Here is a 23,195-nt window from a genome sequence, read left to right as displayed (position 1 = left end):
ATTCCCAAAAGAATTTTTGGGTCAACGTTTGATAACTTGAGTATTTCTCAACAGATTTCCAAAACTTTTTTTTAATCGAGAGGAATTAAATTCCTGAGGTTAAGTTTGAAGATGGCCAATAACGGACGAGTCACCTTACAGCAGGTCTTAGAGATATTCCCAAAAGAATTTTCGTCTCGTCGGTCGCTTGATAGCACGATAGCTTGAATAATCCTCAACAAAAAAAATTATTCGACTAAGAATGAAATTTGTGATGGCTCTGTCTCCTTATCATACGGAGTAATTTCGACAGAACTGAAATTACTAACGAAGTTAACGTTAATGGAAAATGATGGATCAATAATCTATGATTTGTTCTGAAAAGACTTCTATGAGTGATTTCTTGCTGTCTATGCTAGAAAAAAAATCAACGAGTGTGAACTTTGCGGCCAGAGCGAAGCGAGGGCCGTAAACACACTAGTTGCATACCTTATTGATGAGCAAATCGGGTCAATTCAGTAGATTTATTTGCTAAAAAAGTCTTTTAATCTAGAAAATTTCAACTACTGTGAGCTTTGCGGCCGTATTCACATGAGTTTAAATTTTATTCAAGAGGTAGACAAGAAATACCTCCTCTTTAAAGCATCTTTCTGTTTGTTCTGAAAATTTCTTTGCAATCAAATAAAAGGAGTGAACAATTTATGACAAAATAAGACAAAGAGGTGTTTTAAGTCAGTGCGGATCTTTGTGATGCGAATTTTTGTGATGTCACCAAATCTCACCAAAAAATCAAAATCAAAAAATCGCTAGGATTTAACAAACATTTTGTTAATTTTTTTTTCTTAATGATAATCTGTTTATTGTTAATCTTATCAATTAGTAATTTATCCTTTTACGAAATGTAACGTAAAGCCTTTACTGTAAAGTATTTTTGTACAATCCTTCGGAATTCATCCTTATACGAAATGTAACATAAAGGCGTTTGTACAATTCCATTTACGAAGAGAAACGTAAAAAGCGTGTTGTTTCATCTTAGGGAATTCATCCATTTACAAACTGCAACGTAAAGGCGTTTTGTTCGAACTTGCAGATATTAGAGACATCATCAATATTATTGGCCATCATAATCACATATAAAATGCACAGCGGTAATACTTATACCGAATAGTTATTGCACATTTTAGAGGTTTCATGTCTCTCGATTTGTCGATCAAAAATATCCAAAATTGAAACATTTTCCGACGCTTCGTGACTTTATTGTCACATAACACATCAGCTATTAATTCAATCTTTAAACACATAAGATCACGTTAAAATTCCTTTTAAAAAAACTCGCACCTTACGTGCAAGCGAAATGACAAAATTATGTCTGAAGTCAATTCGACTACACGTAAGAAATTCTAATTTGATTTTTGTATTTATATTTTGAGCCACAGCTGATATTATGGCGTTAAGGTCACAAAATGTTTAAAGTGGTTTCAATTTATTGATTTTCGGACCGACGAATTGAGAAACATACTGAGCCATCTTGGTTAATAATATTGTTAACTATTCGAAACAGAATATTCCAAACAATGATTGTAGACGATCAAAACAGAAAACATTTTTACTGATTTAATACAACAAATCCAACATTTGAACACGCAACTCCTTTGCATTTAGCTGAACTAATTTCGAAAATACTGATAGAAATTGATATCAAAGTCACAATAAAGCACAAAAATTAAATTAAAATTTACAAATTGAAGAACAAGTTTTATAATTCGCTGTCCTCTTGTCGGTTGACTTTTGCACAATGAAAAAAAAAAAAATCTCTAATGTCAAGGAACAATAATGAAATAATGAACAAAACGTATGAAAACGAGAGGGTAGTAGATCCGATCATAATTTGTTTCAGATGTCTGTTTAGTTTATTGAGATTGCGTCGCTCTTTCGTCCACAAAAATTTAATAAATTTGCATATCGTAGACGTAGGCAAGCCACAATACAATATTTTTGAATTATTTTGTAGTTTATCGAAATGTTTATTTAGTGACTTATTGCAGAAAGTTACACTTGTTAAACAAAGAAAGAAAAACACAGTTAGCTGTGCACAAATTTGGATAAAGAATAAGACATTCCTCTTCCATAATGTAAATGTAACACATGAACAATTGATTTGGTTTTGTTTAAATTGCATGCAAATCACCGATGTTGTGTTATTATAAAGATGAACATATTTGTATAAAATGATAAAGATTTGGTGTGATAAAAAAGTATTTCAACGAATGTTCGTTTTTAAATGCATTTGCGGCATTCGATATACTTTTTGTACTGGGATAGGGTTTTTGCTGCTGGGAGAGAAAACGTACTAAAACGTAAAAAGCTGTCAAAAGATGTGACAGAAGGATTAGCTAAATATACTGAAATCAAATATTTTTAAAGTTTAGGGACTGTAATATTAAATTGTATGAAACTTAAATAATAAATAATGGACTGTTACGCTAAGCTAGAATCCTCCTGAAGAATTTTCGGAATTTTGTAAGAGTTTTTGGGAATTTTAAGAATTCTTGAGAATTTAAATCCTCAATAATAAGCCCTGTACCATTGCTAAACAAATCCACCGAACTTACTTTTTCATCAGAAACAAAATTTCCATGCCTGAATGAATCAGACGACAAAATCGCATAAAATCATGACTGAGGGTATGTTTCGAATTGTCCACGGTGTTAATACGTATTTTCGGTTGTTTCGATAAAACGATATTGTGTATTACCTTACCTTCGACAAAATCTCTCAAAATCAATTCAGCTAAACGATTGTATGTTTGACACATTTCGGCTCGATTCAAGATGGTGATTGCAGTGTGAAGCAACATAAAGTGGTTGTAAATATCGTATGGTAAGACACTTCTTAAAACAACTGGCCCCGAATACAACAAAAATGTACGAAATTCATGTCCTTTGAAGTAACCAATGTTGGACAATTCTCGGCATTTTCTTTGAAATTCTTTGGGCTGAGAGCTTCCGATTGATTTGAGAGCTTCGGATACTTTTGTAATGCTTGCTTCGTTCAGTGAATAGTCTTCTTCTCCGGATATCCAAATACGTAGCAGTCGTTTCACAACTCCTAAGTATATGACGTGCAGTGGATCGAGCGGAAAGTCATCAACCATATCTAGTTCATTAATCTCTTTAATGATCGGTTCACCCTTATGATGTTCTTCATTGGTGGCGTCTCTGAACGATCTATTGTCTCTCAAACTTGCATTCATATCGCCAAAACACATCCGATTATTAACTTTGATACCCTTCACTTCACATTTATCGCATGCATAAAATCCAGTAGGATGTTTAGTGTACTTTACATCAGCTTTCGCTGGACCATCACAGACTATCGAGTGAATCCCCAATGAAATTGCCTTATCGCTATATTGGTAGGTATTTTCAAGCCTGATGAATTCATGCACGAACGGCTCCAAAAAGTCATTGAACGATGTTGGTTTCTTATCTCCATAATACACATCAACGACGAAAATGTTTTTCCGCAAAGCCGGTATGTTATCTATTCGTCCAAGTATCAACCAAAATCCGTTATTACTGCTTTTCGCTAACGGCACGCCATCGATCATGAAAGTAAGCATCAAACGATCTGGCAACAGTGCCACGTCAATTGTGGATAAGAGTAGATCGATTGATGATTCCATCCCGAGGTACACATACTTTCCGGGAGGAAGTGGTATAACTTCTCTGGTCGTTGGCGTTTTCATCGATACAAAGATCAGGCCAAACTTTTTTTAGAAAACGTAGCAACAAATTCATAGGTTGATGGTTCACGTTTTCCTGTAAAACCCAATTTCGTAGAAACTGTCTGGCTTCCTCTTGGCTTACGTTCGATGAAAAAATGTTTGTTGGAACTTGACCTTGTCGGAAATATTCGTCATGATTCATTTCAGTTGAGCTAGTCGTTTGAAAGCTTATGTCATCATCAGACATTTCACTGAAATTGCTCAGGTCGACGCTCGTATCATATTCAGACTCAATATCCATATCTGAATCGTCGGTCGTATCGAAATCAGAATCGCTATAGAACCCATTAGTTTCAAACGAAGAGTCAAAGCACGAACTATCGATCTCACTGTCGGAAGTGTAATCGTTGGTGTCGCAGATGGTATCATTTTCGGTACTGTAATCAAAGCTGCTATCGGCATTAACGGTGAGATCTGATTCGTTGCTATCGTTCATTCTATACAGAATTTGTGACAGTCTTTGCTTTTACAATATTCGTGTTTAGGTAATTTTTATCACTATGTATACATCAGAAGGGGATGTTTACATATTCCGAACGCAAAGGATTCACTCTGTATATGCTCCTGTTTTTGTTTATTCAATTTAGCTTTCAAGGAGAGATTGGTTGTACTTTCTTTTACAACAAAACTGTCAGCTACTTCGATTTAGTTAGTAATTTGTTTAGTAGGACATTTGAAAACCGAGAGTCAAAGAATTTTGATTATATTCAAAAAGTGAACTAAGTTTAACCAAAGGGAAATGTTTCACCTCCTAAATATTGCTCAGATGCTCTATTTTTCGAAGAACATTTTAGCATTACGTCTTTAATTACTGATTCGATTTTTAAATTTTTTTTATCCGTCTTCAAACTGTATTGGGCCGTTCGGAATTCACATACTTCCGCTTAGTGAGCTCATCAATATTATTATTAGTTTGAAAAGGGCTCATGACAGGTCTAATTCCGGTCATAAGAATTTATTTGAAGCTGGTCCGAATCGGCCGCACCAACACCCTCCAAACAATGTATATGTGACTCTACCAGGATCATTTTTCAATAATGTACGACCGCAATAGCGACCCCTTATAAAAATTTCGTTAAGCTGCTCATGTTTCGCAGAGCCGGTCAAACATTTGTGGTCGTTATTGTTATTGCGGTCGTACATTTTTGAAAAAGGATTCTGATATTAAGGTATCATCAAAAATGAAAGCACACAACTGTAGTCTACAATTTTAGCTACTGGTGCCTCTAGAGCTAAGTACCGTACCGCTCTACCTGCATAACATTCATCTCTTCTCATGTGACAAAACAAGTCAAAAAAATTCTCAGCGGCGATGTTAAGTTAACGTATGCTGAGGTGTAGTACTGATCAGCTAGTCAATCCTGTCGAACCAAAATCTCAAATAAAATGCAATTACATACCGCGACTTCGACTATAAATTTATTTTGACCAATTCCGAATGTTTTACAGTGTTATTATTCTTCTTCTTCTACCCATAGGTCTGGCACACGGTTGATTTTCTGTTTAAATGAGTAAAACGTTTGTCGAATGAAATCGGTGAGATCGCCTGGCAATTCATTTTGACAAAATTTGGCTTTAATAGCTTCTGCATATAGAAAATTTTGAGGAGTTTAGGTTGAGGACAGAATTATCTTAATTCTTTAGTGCCGTAACTAACCTTCAAGACAATTGAGTATTTTTGTGCCTTTGACGCAAGTTCTTTCTTTTTCATGTTTGAACGACACACGTTTTTAGAAAAAATTCTTTTTGAAAATCAGTTTTGCAGACTCTGTTATAAAGCCTTCCAAAACGTCTTCGTATACATTTTGTCCAATATACTGGACCTGAATAAAAACTCTGCATTAAGGAAGGTTTTTTAGACCATGGAAACATTTGTTCTTACAAATTGCTTCGACTCTTCAGGATGTTTTTTTAGTTTGAAGTCAGCCTTATCATATTGAATGTTTTCAAAGATTCTCACCCATACGAATAAAGGAGACCTGTTAATTGATAATTTTTGCTTTACAAAAAAACATAATGGGGACATACCGACCTTTCATTGCTTGAGCTTTTCGCTAAATTGATGACTTCACTGTGCAATTCATTTTCATTGACACTGAGATCGAAACTCTGTTCTGTGCTAGAATCTGGCGGCTCCAGAGAGATCTTTAAATTTTCACTCAATGACAGTGACCTGCATGGTTAGTTAGTCGAACGTTAATTAAGCCGTAAATTTTACTCCGCTAAACCGACTATAATCAAAATCTCACTGATACTCACATCAAAATTTCATTTTCTTTTTTCAGATCTTTGACTGTAGCTGTAAGTATAGCATTTTTATTTTTTAGGCCGTCGATTTCATCGTTTAAGAGTTCAATTGTCTCGTATGCTCTCGTCTTCAGGGTTTCCCGATCAGTTTCGTTTTCCTTTTTCAGGTCTCGAACTGAAACTTTTAGATGGGCGTTTTGATGTTTCAGACCTTCAATTTCAACACGAAGGAGTTCAATTGCATTTGCATGTACGGTTTTTCTCTCATCTGCTTCTTCCTTCAGGGCTCCCAGCTCAGTTTTTGCATCGTGTAGATCTTTCTCCAATTTTTTCATATAACCATCTGCTTCCTTTTTGTCGGTCTTTTGCGGTTTCATAAACTGCAAGTTAGAGGAACCTCTGTTGTAATTTTTTACATTTTTATTGTTCATCTTGACTACAAATAACTGAATGATGTATTCAGCGATACGCATACTAAGTGCTTTGAAATACGTGAAACTTACTGTATTGGATTTTTTGGAAAGCTCGACGTTTGTCATCCCGTACCTCGTAGGACATTTTCTTTCTTCAGATGATCTGAGGCTATGATTTTTTTTCATTATTTCAGAAAATGAAACTCTTAGCCAAAAAATGTTTATCGTGAGTGCATTTAGATTGTAACTACTTTTTTCACAAGGCAACTACATTCGGTAAACATTGGGTGGTCGTTTTTCTGTGACTCAGCGATGACTCTGCCTCATATGTATCGATCTGCTTTGATTTGTGATTTGTATGGATATGTATCGATGTGTTTCGATATATGGCGATTTGCTTCGATATGTATCGATATGTATCAATATGTATCGATCTAATTTGATATGTATAGAAGCACATCGATACATATCGAAACACATCGAAACACATCGATACATATCGAAGCACATCTATACATATCGAAGCACATCGATACATATCGAAGCACATCGATACATATCGAAGCACATCGATACATATCGAAGCAGATCGATTTGTATGGTTATATATCGATGTATTTCGATATGTCTCAATTTGCTTCGATATGTATCGATCTGCTTCGATATGTATTCATCTGTTTCGATATGTATCGATCTGTTTCGATGTGTATCGATCTACTTCGATATGTATCAATCTGTTTCGATATGTATCGATCTACTTCGATATGTATTCATCTGTTTCGATATTTATCGATCTGTTTCGATATGTATCGATCTACTTCGATATGTATCGATCTACTTCGATATGTATCGATCTGTTTCGATATGTATCGATCTGTTTCGATATGTATCGATCTGTTTCGATATGTATCGATCTGTTTCGATATGTATCGATCTGTTTCGATATGTATCGATCTGTTTCGATATGTATCGATCTACTTCGATATGTATCAATCTGTTTCTATATGTTTCGATGTGTATCGATCTACTTCGATATGTATCGATCTGTTTCGATATGTATCGATCTACTTCGATATGTATCGATCTACTTCGATATGTATCGATCTACTTCGATATGTATCGATCTACTTCGATATGTATCGATCTGTTTCGATATGTATCGATCTACTTCGATGTGTATCGATCTACTTCGATATGTATCAATCTGTTTCTATACGTATCGATCTGTTTCTATACGTATCGATCTGTTTCGATATGTATCGATCTGTTTCGATGTGTATCGATCTACTTCGATATGTATCAATCTGTTTCGATATGTATCGATCTGCTTCGATATGTATTCATCTGTTTCGATATGTATCGATCTGTTTCGATATGTATCGATCTGTTTCGATATGTATCGATCTGTTTCGATATGTATAGATCTGTTTCGATATGTATAGATCTGTTTCGATGTGTATCGATCTACTTCGATATGTATCAATCTACTTCGATATGTATCGATCTGTTTCGATATGTATCGATCTGTTTCGATATGTATCGATCTGTTTCGATATGTATCGATCTCTTTCGATATGTATCGATCTCTTTCGATATGTATCGATCTACTTCGATATGTATCGATCTACTTCGATATGTATCGATCTACTTCGATATGTATCGATCTGTTTCGATATGTATCGATCTGTTTCGATATGTATCGATCTGTTTCGATATGTATCGATCTGTTTCGATATGTATCGAACTGTTTCGATATGTATCGATCTACTTCGATATGTATCGATCTACTTCGATATGTATCGATCTGTTTCGATATGTATCGATCTGTTTCGATATGTATCGATCTACTTCGATATGTATCAATCTGTTTCTATATGTTTCGATGTGTATCGATCTACTTCGATATGTATCGATCTGTTTCGATATGTATCGATCTACTTCGATATGTATCGATCTACTTCGATATGTATCGATCTACTTCGATATGTATCGATCTACTTCGATATGTATCGATCTGTTTCGATATGTATCGATCTACTTCGATGTGTATCGATCTACTTCGATATGTATCAATCTGTTTCTATACGTATCGATCTGTTTCTATACGTATCGATCTGTTTCGATATGTATCGATCTGTTTCGATGTGTATCGATCTACTTCGATATGTATCAATCTGTTTCGATATGTATCGATCTGCTTCGATATGTATTCATCTGTTTCGATATGTATCGATCTGTTTCGATATGTATCGATCTGTTTCGATATGTATCGATCTGTTTCGATATGTATCGATCTGTTTCGATATATGTATAGATCTGTTTCGATATGTATCGATCTGTTTCGATATGTATCGATCTACTTCGATATGTATCGATCTGTTTCGATATGTATCGATCTGTTTCGATATGTATCGATCTGTTTCGATATGTATCGATCTCTTTCGATATGTATCGATCTCTTTCGATATGTATCGATCTCTTTCGATATGTATCGATCTACTTCGATATGTATCGATCTACTTCGATATGTATCGATCTGTTTCGATATGTATCGATCTGTTTCGATATGTATCGATCTGTTTCGATATGTATCGATCTGTTTCGATATGTATCGAACTGTTTCGATATGTATCGATCTACTTCGATATGTATCGATCTACTTCGATATGTATCGATCTCTTTCGATATGTATCGATCTGTTTCGATATGTATCGATCTGTTTCGATATGTATCGATCTACTTCGATATGTATCAATCTGTTTCTATATGTTTCGATGTGTATCGATCTACTTCGATATGTATCGATCTGTTTCGATATGTATCGATCTACTTCGATATGTATCGATCTACTTCGATATGTATCGATCTACTTCGATATGTATCGATCTACTTCGATATGTATCGATCTGTTTCGATATGTATCGATCTACTTCGATGTGTATCGATCTACTTCGATATGTATCAATCTGTTTCTATACGTATCGATCTGTTTCTATACGTATCGATCTGTTTCGATATGTATCGATCTGTTTCGATGTGTATCGATCTACTTCGATATGTATCAATCTGTTTCGATATGTATCGATCTGCTTCGATATGTATTCATCTGTTTCGATATGTATCGATCTGTTTCGATATGTATCGATCTGTTTCGATATGTATCGATCTGTTTCGATATGTATCGATCTGTTTCGATATGTATCGATCTGTTTCGATATGTATCGATCTACTTCGATATGTATCGATCTGTTTCGATATGTATCGATCTGTTTCGATATGTATCGATCTGTTTCGATATGTATCGATCTCTTTCGATATGTATCGATCTCTTTCGATATGTATCGATCTACTTCGATATGTATCGATCTACTTCGATATGTATCGATCTGTTTCGATATGTATCGATCTGTTTCGATATGTATCGATCTGTTTCGATATGTATCGATCTGTTTCGATATGTATCGAACTGTTTCGATATGTATCGATCTACTTCGATATGTATCGATCTACTTCGATATGTATCGATCTCTTTCGATATGTATCGATCTACTTCGATATGTATCGATCTGTTTCGATATGTATTGATCTCTTTCGATATGTATCGATCTACTTCGATATGTATCGATCTGTTTCGATATGTATCGATCTGTTTCGATATGTATCGATCTACTTCGATATGTATCGATCTGTTTCGATATGTATCGATCTGTTTCGATATGTATCGATCTGTTTCGATATGTATCGATCTGTTTCGATATGTATCGATCTGTTTCGATATGTATCGATCTACTTCGATATGTATCAATCTGTTTCTATATGTATCGATATGTATCGATCTGTTTCTATATGTATCGATATGTATCGATCTGTTTCTATATGTATCGATCTGTTTCGATATGTATCGATCTGTTTCGATATGTATCGATCTGTTTCGATATGTATCGATCTCTTTCGATATGTATCGATCTGTTTCGATATGTATCAATCTGTTTCGCTATGTATCGATCTACTTCGATATGTACCTATCTGTTTCGATATGTATAGATTTACTTCGATATGTATCGATCTACTTCGATATGTATCGATCTACTTCGATATGTATCGATCTGTTTCGATATGTATCGATCTGTTTCGATATGTATCGATCTACTTCGATATGTATCAATCTGTTTCTATATGTTTCGATGTGTATCGATCTACTTCGATATGTATAGATCTGTTTCGATATGTATCGATCTACTTCGATATGTATCAACCTGTTTCGATATGTATCGATCTAATAAAGAAAAATTGGTTTGTTTTGATCAATCAAATAATTCAAATGTTCGCAGAGCTGGTCAAAAAATCTATTTTTAATTGAACGTCTGTAGTAGTTACTGTCGTCTCAAAAAAATAGATTCTCTGGAAAGGATACAATTAATACTAAGACACTTAGTAACCCTTTTATTTCCTGACACAAAAAAGTCGACGATCGTTGAAAATCTTTTGAAACCCAACCCCAATATGGAATTCACTGAAAAAAATAAAAAAGAAAGATTTGACTTCGCGGAAAGCATTCGTAGTATTGGAGTGAATCGATGCGTATTTTTGGGTCAGTGCAAATTCGGTAGGACGACCTTATGGTGCGCCGTAACCAATTTGCGGGAGTCTACGTTTTCCATTGATTATGGCGGCATAAGCAGCAAATACTATGCCGGCTTCCTTGAAGAAGACATATTACCAATATGTAACGCTATCAGCAATTTAACTGTCGTGCATGTGAGTAATTAAAAATCCGTTTGTTACTCCACGTTACTCATTAATCGTTGTCGCTATATCAGATGAAGGGCCACTTAACTAAGTCCAATGTGGTAAAACATTGGATATCCGATCATCCGAATCTTACGTTTTTAAAGTGGCCACGCATCATGAAGGACATTTACCCACTTAACTACGTCTGGCCCTATTTCAATGATGTGGAATTTGATGATGAGACATCTATCTATGATCGTTGGAATTTGATGAAGGAGGACCTGAATGATTTTCGTCACATATATACCAACGTAAGTTCTCAAATTCGGAAGATTGTGTGGAGTGGTGGGGCTGAAGTAGGCTCCGACAGTGATGGTGAGAGTGGAATTGAAGATAATGATGATGATAACCAATTTTAAGAGAATGTGGACAGTGGAATGTATTTAAAAATATATGAATTTCGGTTTCCAAGGTAAAATCTGTCTAATTATATTAATTGCGATAAAAATGGTGAGAAAATCAAAAGGAACCAGTTAGAAAAATCTATTTCGAAACATTTTATGATTGAAGTTACACCCAAAAAGTATCAACTTTATGTTGTTTTTCCCTTTTATTTCGGAAGCGTGAAACAGGAACCGAACTTTAATCATTTTTGTTCGTGGCTTTTCTAAATGTTGCACATTGCCTCTCATATCCATGTCTCTGTAAATTCAAAGATTTTTACATGCTACATGCGTCGAAAACCGTACTATTCATGTTTCATGCACTACTTTCGACGCCCTCAGCATGTAAAATCCATTACATAGCTCGGGATAAAAATGAAACGACTCGTTTTCTGTGTTTATTGACCTCGGCTTTGTATCGGATCAAATCAGTTGTCTCTCACTTTCTTAAATTCCCGAATGAGCTGCTATTTTCCTCAAAAATCGCTCATTTGGTAGCATCATTCAAAATACTTGACAAGAGCATCAACACTGAGGCGTATGGAGAAACTCGACCATCGATTTACAATTGTAATTATTCTTCTGAACTTACCTATTAAACCTTTGAATAAAGCAACTGTTGAGTGGTAAATGTTTCGGTTTTCTGTCTAAATGAGGAAAACAGTTTTTGAATAGCGCATACGCTCATAGAAAAACCTGCAGTCTTTTCATTTGTTCATAGAAGTTGTTTGGGCCCTATTAACCGTCATTATTATTCTAATATCCTGTGCTTCTACATTGATGAAAACTTCAACTCGGCTCTTTCAAATATCCCGACTGGACACGGAGCTTAATTTGATGGGCCTTAATTTTCTTAAATAAGGGAGGTCAGGTCAGATCAGGGCCTATTTTTGGGAAATTGAATTTTCCAAATTTCCTAAAATTTGCTAGAATTTGCTAATATTTTCCAAAATTTTCCAGAACTTGCCAAATTTTTTGATAGCAAATTTTGGCAAATTCTGGCAAATTCTGGCAACTTGGAAAATTCAATTTCCCAAAAATAGACCCTGGATCAGATCCTACTTTTGTGAAATTAATAAATTAATAAAGTTCAATTGCTTGCAAATTATTATTTATTAATTAGATTGCACGAAATGCAAATGCTTTCCAGCATTTTTTTTTTTAATTTGGCTACGACTACATATATATGTACAAAATAGAGAACACATAAATTGTTTTGCCACAAATTGTTTTTATCACTTTCTCAGATCGACTATCGGTTATCGTTTCTGTTGATAGCATCGGTGCAAAGGTTTATCTTCAGCCACTGAATGAGGTCCGATACCAAATTTATCAATTCATTTTGTTTGTCTATTAAGACATTCGTTTTCTCCAAGATTATACTACAAATATCAGATCCTGCGGCAGTGGTCTGATCATCGAACTCTTCGGCATTGTTGGAACCTCTATTATCGTCGCATCGTGCAGCATTTGACCTTTGACCCATATCGACGGGTTGCGATTGCTCTGGAAATTTTGTTCATAAATACGTGGCTAAACTCAAGGTATAAACACTAAAGGCTATACAAATCCACAAAAACACACGGAGCACTAGTTTGAGCTGAATTTGTATATGTCGATACACATACGTAAAATATGCTGTATGTATTGACGACATAACAAATTCACCCGAAACTTGAATTCGGAAGTTAGTGATCCGCTGGAGCCCGTACAGAAATTCTTTTTTATTTTCGTCGCTCGGTTAATGCGCTCAGTTCAAGAAACAAAATTTTGACAAGTACAACGGCAACGTAAACACAAATTTTTTCATTGATTTTTCTTAATTAAACACAATGTCATAACACAAAAATTATTATTTTGCATCAATACGGAAACCGAACACCTTTTTACATCAACAATGTCAAGTTTCACTAAAAATTAACTGAGCGACAAGCGAGTTAACGCCAGTGAAACAATTACATTTTCTGTACGTGCCCCTGAGTATCTACATTATAATATCACTGTTTATTTTGGTTTTGTCGTTTTTGTTTATGTACTTTGGCTGAATTTGATAAATTTTATGAACTATATTACCGTCATTAAATACACTGATATTCTCCTCCGACACCACTTCGATTGAGTCAGATTTGACACGCTTTGCCTTATATTTTTCGTTCGATTTGTGAGCTGTCCATATTCGTCGCCACTCCAAAGCAGTGTGTGCCGGCGGTCCAGTCTTATTCAGTTCGGTAGCCAACGTATCCCAACAAGAAGAGCACTCTTCTTTAGTCAAATTCTTTCCAGCCAGTTCTAGTGTTAAAAATATTAGAACCACCGACCATCGACGAGCAAGCAAAATACGAAAATGTTCTCACCTTCAGCAAACTTTATAATTCGATTCATTTGATGTGGTTTGGTATTCGGTTGTCTCACTGGTCTGACTTTTGCTGCATCATCTTCATCTACGACGATAAATTTTCGAAATGCTTCTTCTTCTTCGACACTAAGCTTTTTCCGATCCATTTTATAAATTTTCCCAAAATATTGCACAGAATATTGCCGCGAAAATAAATCTACTTGACGTTTGTGACATTTCTAAAATTCAGCGCTGAGAGCTCTTATCCTAGTGTGATTCTACGCAGTGGTGCTGGATTTTGAGTTGTTAGGTTCACAAAACATTCTGTTGAAAGCATATAGATCATTTTCATTATACGGTACGGTACATACTCATCAACGTAAACCCACTAAATTTTTCGTCAAGTAGTCCCTAACCTCAATTAATTGAGGTTGACTGCGTTCAATTTACTGGTTTTTTTTAGTGAAGTTAGTGTCATTGAATTTCGCATCAAATCTTTTTGAATTTATCAATAAAGATCTATTTCTATCATTCATTGGATGTGAATTTTAATATTTTCGATTTTATTGTGTTTATTTTCACCGGCGAGGACAAATAATTCAAAATTGATCGAACTGTTTATGGAAGGAACGTCCATTGTAAACAAAATTTATTTTTTTCGCATTTCACATGTAATCGATAATTCGATTGTGTTTCACTTATTTGGTTTGATCACTTGTCTTCTACGTTATTTTGTTTAAGTATTAAAATGAAACGCTGAAATCGCTTCACTGAAAGCATTTTTTTATGTGATTCATATCAAAACATAACATTTCACAGGACATTGTCATGTGTGACAGTTTGACATACTCGTCAGGGTTACTAAATATTGCAAGAATAGGGTTGTCCATGTGCAGGCCACAAGAGTAGATGATAAGACGACGAAACGCCATATCGCCAACTCTCGAGTGTAACTCTATCTACGTTCAATTCACTTAATATTTTTCGACATGTCTGACTGCTGAGATCGTTTTTGACGTTTACAAGGTCATGAAAATGATCTATTGGCGATTTGCAACAAAGGGAGCGACGCATCGCGGAAAAAACTGAAATGACTGAAATCTACAAATTGTTCAGTGTTGAATGTTATTGAAAGAAAAATTTTGGTTTTTTCATAATGAATTCGTGTGTTTGGTGAATTTAACAGAAAAATTTCCAGAGGGTGTTGCAAAACGCTGTAACATTATCCATGGAGCCGAAAACTTTTTGATTTTAGTTGATTATTTATGAGTGTGTGCATAATATAGAAGTCGAGAAGTGACACTAATTTCCATTTCAACTGCTATATTAAACTGATGTAGTATGTATACATTGACACGACACACTTTCATATTGTTTTTATTACGTTTACAAACTCAAAATTAATTACAATCAAACAATGTTAAATTCACTGAACACACGAATTAATTATTGAAAAACTAACATTTTTCTTCCGATTTCATACAAAACCGTACAATTTGTACAAAGTACATGTACATCTTAGTCATTTCAGTTTTTCCGCTATACGCGTCGCACCCTTTGTTACGAATAGCCAATATTTCTTATGTTGCCGATAGATAGGGTTGCAGTTGCAGTACTGAGCTTACATCGCCCTCAATAGTTATTTACATGACAAGGGATAAAAAGGTGAAAAGTAGAATTTTCGTTTGAATTTTGTTAATCCGAAGCGAAGCCGAGTCAATAAACTCATGAAAACGAGACTTTTAATTTTTATCCCGAGTTATGTAATGGATTTTACATGCTGAGGGCGTTGAAAGTAGTGCTTAAAACATGAAAGGTACGGTTTTCAACGCATGTAGCATGTAAAGTTATTTTTGCGAATCTCACAACATACACGATTCAACATACTCAAGACATAATTTATTTTAGAATAAAATTAAAGGTTCTAATTATAATTGGCGGAAGGTCGGAATTGGCGTAAAATGTGGATTGAAATTTTTTATAAGCAAAAATTCATATAAATTACGATAGTTTTAGGCAGCAGTTTTCTCTTCTTATTGTCTCAGTTCCCTTCGCTGTCAAAATTGTTTGTCAAGCGAATGTGAAAGTAAAAAATTTCGCTAGCATTTTATTTTTCTTTTACAGTTTGTGATAGAAAAGAGTGAAACAGTGAAATTGTAGATGAAAAAACTATTTCGATGGACGAATTGCGCAATGTAAATTACACTCATTTTATACATAGAATACTTGCAACCTCTTTTCTGTTTTACATGTGTCAAAGAATTATGGGATTTTTGAAACAATTTCTGAGGATGGTGAACTGGAAGTCATTATGATCAATGAAGGTTGGATGCGGGAAGGTTACATTTTGTGGCCACCACCTTCAAAGTCACGGCTGTCACATCACAAATTTTTGAATCTAATTCCGGAGGACGACTGGATTAGGATTGAAGATTTCAAGATATTAAAACTTGGATTAAGTAATACAAAGTAGTAGAACATCTGTGAAATGCTAAAAGTTTTGATAAAAATTGCAGAATCAGTCAGAGAGGCAACCGATCGTTTAAATTTCTATTGTATGTACGACAACACCATGGAGAAAGAGGCAGAGGACGCTGAGCGTGCACTAAAAAGAAAACACCCAGTCCGTTTTGTCGAAAATCATTTGGACTACAACATTTTATTTGATGAACTTCAACAGAAAATAGCTAAAACGTCTAGTTCAAAGTCAACAGTTTTGGTAAGCCTCTAATCGACTAACTATGCAAATTGTCATTATCCAGTGATTACCTTCATTGATCAGTCCTTTAATGTGTTATTTGTATTGAACGTCTTTTCGTTTGGTCTGCTGATTATTAATCTGCACTCATTGTTTTGATTGAGCACAAGTAAATTGACTGTAAATTTGTGATTTTGTCTAATTTTGTGCTGCTTTTTGATGCTTTCGATGTTTTTTGGCTAATTATGTGTGGTCAAATAGTGAAATAAAACTGTGATAGAGGTCATTTCACACTTATCAATAGTGTTTCTATTCCCAGGCCCCCAATAACATTGTGAGAATGGTATGTAGTGTCTGTGGTGAGAAAGAATTAGAAGAGTACGTACAATGCGATCAGTGCTATTCAAAAATTCTTTGTATCAGTTGCGATGATATGTATCACCGACACCCACTTCGTGTTAACCATATCAGAAAGGTTAATAATGAACTAGATGAAGAGCACAACAAGGATGGTGAAATATTGAACACTAAAGGTATATAATTCGTTCAGAGTAATTAGTAAAGTTGTAAACAAGCTGACAATTTTGTATTGCTGGAATCAACAATTTTGCCGTGATTTGCAAGACAAACTTTTTCGAAAAAAAGAATAAAAGAATTCTTTTCATAAGTTTTTCTTGCAAATTACGGCGAATGTAATTTAAATGAGTCACAAATTTTGTAACTTAAAATAATCGTGCTTTTTGTCGCGTCGAGAATCTTTTGTTGATTTCTTACCGATTGTTTTGCCTACTTCTTTGTATACAAACGAACATTCATAAAATGCTCACATGAAAAATAATGTGTTCACGTCGGGGAACAATATGAACTCAAGTGCTTTTCGCTTTGGCCGCAGACTTCGCTGTATTTCTTATTTACTGCCTTTTGCAAATACCTTAAATTCGCATCTCGTTTAAAACCTTTAATTAGTAGAAACATAGCTTTGAGAATGCTCTTAGAATTAGTAGAGATAAAGTTATAATCGAGTTTTTTTCATTCGTTTGCAGAGGCTTCTCTACAACTTTCAATGAATGAAACAATTAAACCACAACACGGAAAAGTTGGCAAGCCACACACAGTGACATCAACGGAAGGTATTTTCTGTTTTCAATGATATCCTCGCGTTTTAAACCGTTGAACAAGGGCTGCTTTCTCAAATGATTTTTCAGTTACATCGTCCAATTCGTCAAAGAACCATTTCTTGAATAAAAAAGCTTTGAAAGTAGGAAAAACACAACTGATCACATCGGCGAAAGGTGATTTTTGTGTTTCAATTAAGTTTTACGTTCCTAGAGAGCTTTCGAATGTTAAATAATATTTGACTTATTTTTAAGTTGCCGACTTGAAGTTGTCTGAACCGAAAAAACCTGTTGTGAAGGAAGTAACTATGCGCTCACCACCACCGCTAATTCAGATTAATCCATATAAGTCAGGTAAATGATGATTTTATTTTATTTAGTTTTGCGAACTTCAGATGCCTCTGTCGTATAAATTGTCGTATGAATATCGGTGTAAAGTGCTCTACGTGCTTCTGCAGTTTTTGAAGTCATTAAATGCGCGTAAAGCATTGTACTAATGTACTTCCGAGGTTCCAAGTTGTTTAATTGACGAGTGGGAAGACAGTCCTCACATTCGGGACGGGCCACAACACCCCACTCGTCAAATAAACAACTTGGAACCTCGGAAGTAATATACCATTACTGACTCACGATGTGTATTATGACACACGGCCTGCGGCACAAATTTCAACTTTGGTTGTTGTATTACGCACACAATGTTTTTGTAGGACCTAAGGAAATTCATGAAATATATTCTCCACCAGAACAAACTCATAACACACAGTTCAAAATGGTCGAGACTACACCAGTGCAAATTGAGCCTAACACTCAGGTGTGTAATACAATTTTAAAACACGGGGTATCGCTTTTTATCAGATTTGTAACCGGAGAATTCGTAGCTCGAGAGATTATAAAATTCAATTAAAATGGCCTAGCTAAGAAGTCTTAGAGCTACGAAACTATTTTTTGAAGCTAGGTTTCTTAACGTCACAGCGTAACATACGGGTTGTGTAATCTATTATAAATATCGACGTTTTTTATTTCTTTAATTAAAAAATAAAATAAATTTCATTGAACATTAACCGCACCACGGTGCAACATGAACATGACATATGAATGCCAACATTCAAAAATTTAAATATTCAAAAGTTGCACATCAAAAATGAATCTGTTATCATGGTGCGTTTAATTGAAAGACAAGAAAAATTCAATTTTTTGGTGCACAAAATATGTGAATTCTCAAAGTTCAACAGACCAACTTCATTTCATGCAAAACTCACAACCCGCTTGCATCTTTTAGTCAAACCTTATCTTAAATTTGTATGAAAAAATAGTTCTAATTTTAAAATTGAAGTTACTTCTTATCAAAATTCGTTAGGAAATAAAAAATGTCGAAGCCGTGCTCAAAAAAGTAGTGACAAAATAGTTATTTATATAACAGAGTGATAAATGCTTTTTTAGGCACTAGATGTGTAGATTGTCACTCGAGGCCGTAGGCCGAGTGTTACAATACACATCGTGTGTCTAAAAAAGCATTTATCATCTAGTTGTATACAACGTTTTTCGCAATAAAGGCAGTGGAAAATTCTTCTTTTCATCACTTGTTGCGAAAAATAACTTTAGCTCTTTTGCAGCAAAGTAAAATTCGATATACCTCAGTCTGTCTCTGTTTTGTATGTGGATCGGAGGGAATCATATCATGTGAAGCCTGTGCGTCGACGATCTTTTGTGCCGAATGTGATACATTGTACCATAAAAACCTGCTCAGACAACAACACAAGCGAGAAGTGAGTGAAATATTAATCAGAACCATTCTGTAATGAAAATTTCACTTTGTTTTTAAATTGAGATTGTTCCCCATTTCCCAACTTCTTGTTGCGTCGCAGATGATAGTTAAAACCACATCTGGAGTGGAAGTTCTTATTCCAGACGGTAGCGCAGTAAATGATCCAGACGCAATGAACACTGAGGGTACACAGGTAACAATTTAATTCAAATCAGCTCAAGTTAGTTTCAAAATTTATACTATTGCACGTAAAATCGGCATTACCGTAATGAACTTATTGTCTACCATAAATACGAAACAATCACTTTTGTAATAACAATATAAACGAACTTTTAAACACAGTTTTGTCATGTATTACTATACCGACCACCTACATGTTAAACGTTTTAATGTATGTCTCCCCCGCAAAATTAACATTACATGTATGTATGCCCCCCTCGCAAATCGTTTATTTCCTATGGACACATTTTGTGTCCGATCGGGAAAGTTTATTACCTCACTAGAGATGTAAAGATTCATTACATACATACATTACATACGTAAAGATTGTTTGTTTTTTCCGTTTTTTTTTGTGAGAAGGAAAAGATTGGCCTAATTTTTTTTCGTAGTTGTTCCTCGGGGCGCATACATATATGTAATGTTAATTTTGCGGAGAGGACATGCATTAAAACTATATACATTGGGTGCTGCGCAGGTAGTTCATTACATGAGGGATCAATTTGTGAACTCTACCCTCGTCAAAATAACAGTTTTCAAATCTTGGCGCTTAAACACACACTTGTGAGTTCCGCTCGTATCACAAATTGATCCCTCATGTAATGAACTACCTGCGCAGCACCCAATGTAACATACTATTATTTTCAATATAGCAGAAAAAAGTACCGACATTGTACCGATAGCAGCGAATCTAGGTCAGGCTCAGCTTATGCTACAACAGTTAAGTGAAGAGGCGAGCAAAGTTGGCCTCAAGATGAACTTATCGAAAACAAAAGTCATGACCAACATCGGGGACGATAGAGAAATCAAAATTGGTGACACTGTCATTGAACGAGTCGACAGCTATGTATATCTAGGACATAAACTGAAGTTAGGTCTGGACAACCAAACTGCAGAAATAAGACGTAGGATTGGTCTTGCATGGGCAGCGTTCGGAAAACTCAGACTAATTTTCAAAAGCAAAATGAATAATAGTCTGAAACGCAAAGTTTTCGACACTTGTGTCCTTCCAGTGCTCACTTATGGAGCGGAAACGTTAACTTTAACAAAAGCATCCGAAGATAAATTGAGAGTGACACAAAGAGCCATGGAACGGAGTATGCTCGGAATAACACTCAGAGACAGAATGACGAATAAATGGATTCGACAACAAACCAGGGTCGTTGATGTCATGGAAAGAATAGCATCTCTGAAATGGAGCTGGGCGGGACATATTGCAAGAAGGACAGACGAACGTTGGACCAAAAAGATCATGAACTGGCGACCATATAAAAGACGAGCTATAGGTAGACCACCAGAGAGATGGACAAACGGAATTAAGAATATTGCAGGTACAAACTGGCAGCAAATGGCAATGGATCGTACGAAATGGAAAGAAGTTGGAGAGGCCTACATCCAGCAGTGGATAGAAACAGGCTGAAAAAGAAGAAGAAGAAGAAGAAAAAAGTATATCGCAGAAGAGTTCTCAAAAAATCCAACCCTATTCATGCACGTTCATCGAATAAACAGACGTTGAAATTTTTGAAGGACATAAAGGAAAATCAGAAAAAAACTATTGATTTGCTGATGTCAGTAAAACAAAAGCAACATCAGTTGAAGTTGGCAGTTACACAAAATTCCGTAACGATTGCAAACTTAAAAGAATATCTGGGTAGAAAACCAAAAGATCCAATAGTAATGATGAAAGACTTCAAGTCCCCTGTATTTCCAATGGACCGGGTCCAATCAATGAAGTTGTTGGACTCAGCTTGTCAAAATACAATATATCGTGACCAAATCGTAAGCAAACGTTTAATATTTGAAACTTAACAATCTTCATTGAGTAGAAAAACACACAATACTAACTCAAACTTGAAATTGATTACTACCTGCCCTTCACTTTTCATTGCCTAATCACGTAAAGCACGTGATGTACGTTGTTCCCTTCGGATCAACAGTGGGAAGTGACCACATAGATTTTATGATAACGACATCCGATTTTAAGTTGGAGATCTCAAAAAATTGAAACTATTCGACACTACACTATTTATTAGATTTTGAATGTAAGTAGAGATTACCTATGGCATTACCTTATCAATTTTCTAGGCAGTGCGCCGTATTAACTTATGTGCAACAAATGAAGACAATGTGAAGGCTGCGACGAAACGTATCATGGACAGTATGTTTACCTTTGGGTTGCTCATGCAATACTCCTGGACAGGAAAATCGGAGTTGAATTGTGGTGAGATTTAATATATATTATGTACCTGTTACTTTATTCGGAATATCTCATTATCGAATTTCTTTGCCGCAGATAATCGTCAAAAAGAAAAATTCAGTGAACTCATTGGTATTCATGACGTTATTAAAACGGCGGTAATGCAAAACTTGCCAGCCTCACCAAAAATGGAAAAGGATTGCGTCGATGCTATCAAAGAAAATTTACGTCGAGCTCCCCAAAATCAGGCTCGATCACTATCAAGTACAAAATAAATTTTTCCATGCGAATTATAATTTTCCTAATTAAATTATACATAACCAAATGCTTTAGAATTATACAATGTTCGCGAAAGATTTTGAACTTAATGCTATTAAAATTAAGCTAAGCTTACGTAACATCTCCATCAGGTTTTAAGCCTTGCGGTAACTGGCCTTAATTCCAACAGCTCAATAGTATAGCACTTATTGTCACACTCATTTTATGAATCAAATTAAATTTCGAGGCAGCAAAAATGAAAATTATTTTCGTTTCGATAAAAATTTTCAGTTAAACAGAATTTCACTTTTAAAACAACATGGCTGACCACCCATTTATGAGGTTTAACCGGTTTAACTAAATTTACTTGTCATAGAAACGAACTGTACTTTTGGGAAATTAAGGAACGAACTGTACTTTTGGCAAATTCTAACTGTTTTTCTTATTATGGTTTACGCGGTGAACTACACGGCTAACATATTTTGGCGAATTAATTTTTCGGTGATCGTACTGCTTCTTAAGAATGAATTACTTTTGTTCATTAATGAAAGTTCCTCTAGTTGTCTATTCATTGGGAAACTCAGCCTAATAATGTTCGAAAACTGCGAACTTTAGATACCTCTTCTCACGGCAGAGTAAATCCGATTAACTCTGCCGTATTTACACTCTGCATAAAACGCAGTCAGAATGTAAACTGAATGTAAACGGTGTAAACTGCTTTATTATTCCCGCAATGTTGTGGCTCATGGCGTGCAGCTACATATAGTACTTAAAGTGCCTTTGCCTACACAGTATATTTAATATCTTTGATGTCAATTTTGCACATAATCACTGCCGATTCCGCGAAGAATCACTGAAGATTCGGCACAGAATCACTGATGATTCTGCACATAATCACTGATGATTCTGCACATAATCACTGCCGACTCTGCACATAATCACTGCCGAATCTGCACATAATCACTGCCGATTCTGCACGCAATTACTGCAGATTCCGCGCAGAATTACAGC

At 35.3% G+C, this 23,195-nt stretch overlaps 1 protein-coding gene and 1 long non-coding RNA gene across 2 annotated transcripts; both read right to left on the bottom strand.

The window, feature by feature from the left end:
• Positions 1-294: 294 nt before the first annotated feature.
• Positions 295-21,937, bottom strand: LOC119067036. The gene is made up of 4 exons (XR_005085846.1): positions 21,928-21,937; positions 21,473-21,476; positions 16,415-16,426; positions 295-756 (listed from the first exon to the last, which is right to left on the bottom strand). It is a non-coding gene; the product is annotated as an uncharacterized LOC119067036 (long non-coding RNA).
• On the bottom strand, positions 12,701-14,171 carry LOC119067035. Its single transcript, XM_037169771.1, has 3 exons — positions 13,955-14,171; positions 13,674-13,889; positions 12,701-13,106 (listed from the first exon to the last, which is right to left on the bottom strand). The coding sequence occupies exons 1-3, from the start codon at positions 14,100-14,102 to the stop codon at positions 12,853-12,855; spliced, it is 618 nt and encodes a 205-aa protein (XP_037025666.1). The 5' UTR covers positions 14,103-14,171; the 3' UTR covers positions 12,701-12,852.
• Positions 21,938-23,195: the final 1,258 nt, after the last annotated feature.

Source organism: Bradysia coprophila (assembly GCF_014529535.1).
Source record: "Bradysia coprophila strain Holo2 chromosome X unlocalized genomic scaffold, BU_Bcop_v1 contig_117, whole genome shotgun sequence".
In the NCBI taxonomy this organism is placed as follows: Eukaryota; Metazoa; Arthropoda; class Insecta; order Diptera; family Sciaridae; genus Bradysia; species Bradysia coprophila.
The sequence above is the reverse complement of the archived record's forward strand: the minus strand, read 5'-3'. Positions and strand labels throughout refer to the sequence as shown.

What these genes read in the sequence shown, in the direction of transcription:
- LOC119067035 (XM_037169771.1), bottom strand. Translation starts at nt 14,102, where the DNA reads ATGGATCGGAAAAAGCTTAGTGTCGAAGAAGAAGAAGCATTTCGAAAA. An exon ending in AATTATAAAGTTTGCTGAAG is followed by an intron (nt 13,890 to 13,954) that starts GTGAGAACATTT and finishes TTTTAACACTAG; the next exon opens with AACTGGCTGGAAAGAATTTG. An exon ending in TATCAGTGTATTTAATGACG is followed by an intron (nt 13,107 to 13,673) that starts GTAATATAGTTC and finishes CAAAATTTCCAG; the next exon opens with AGCAATCGCAACCCGTCGAT.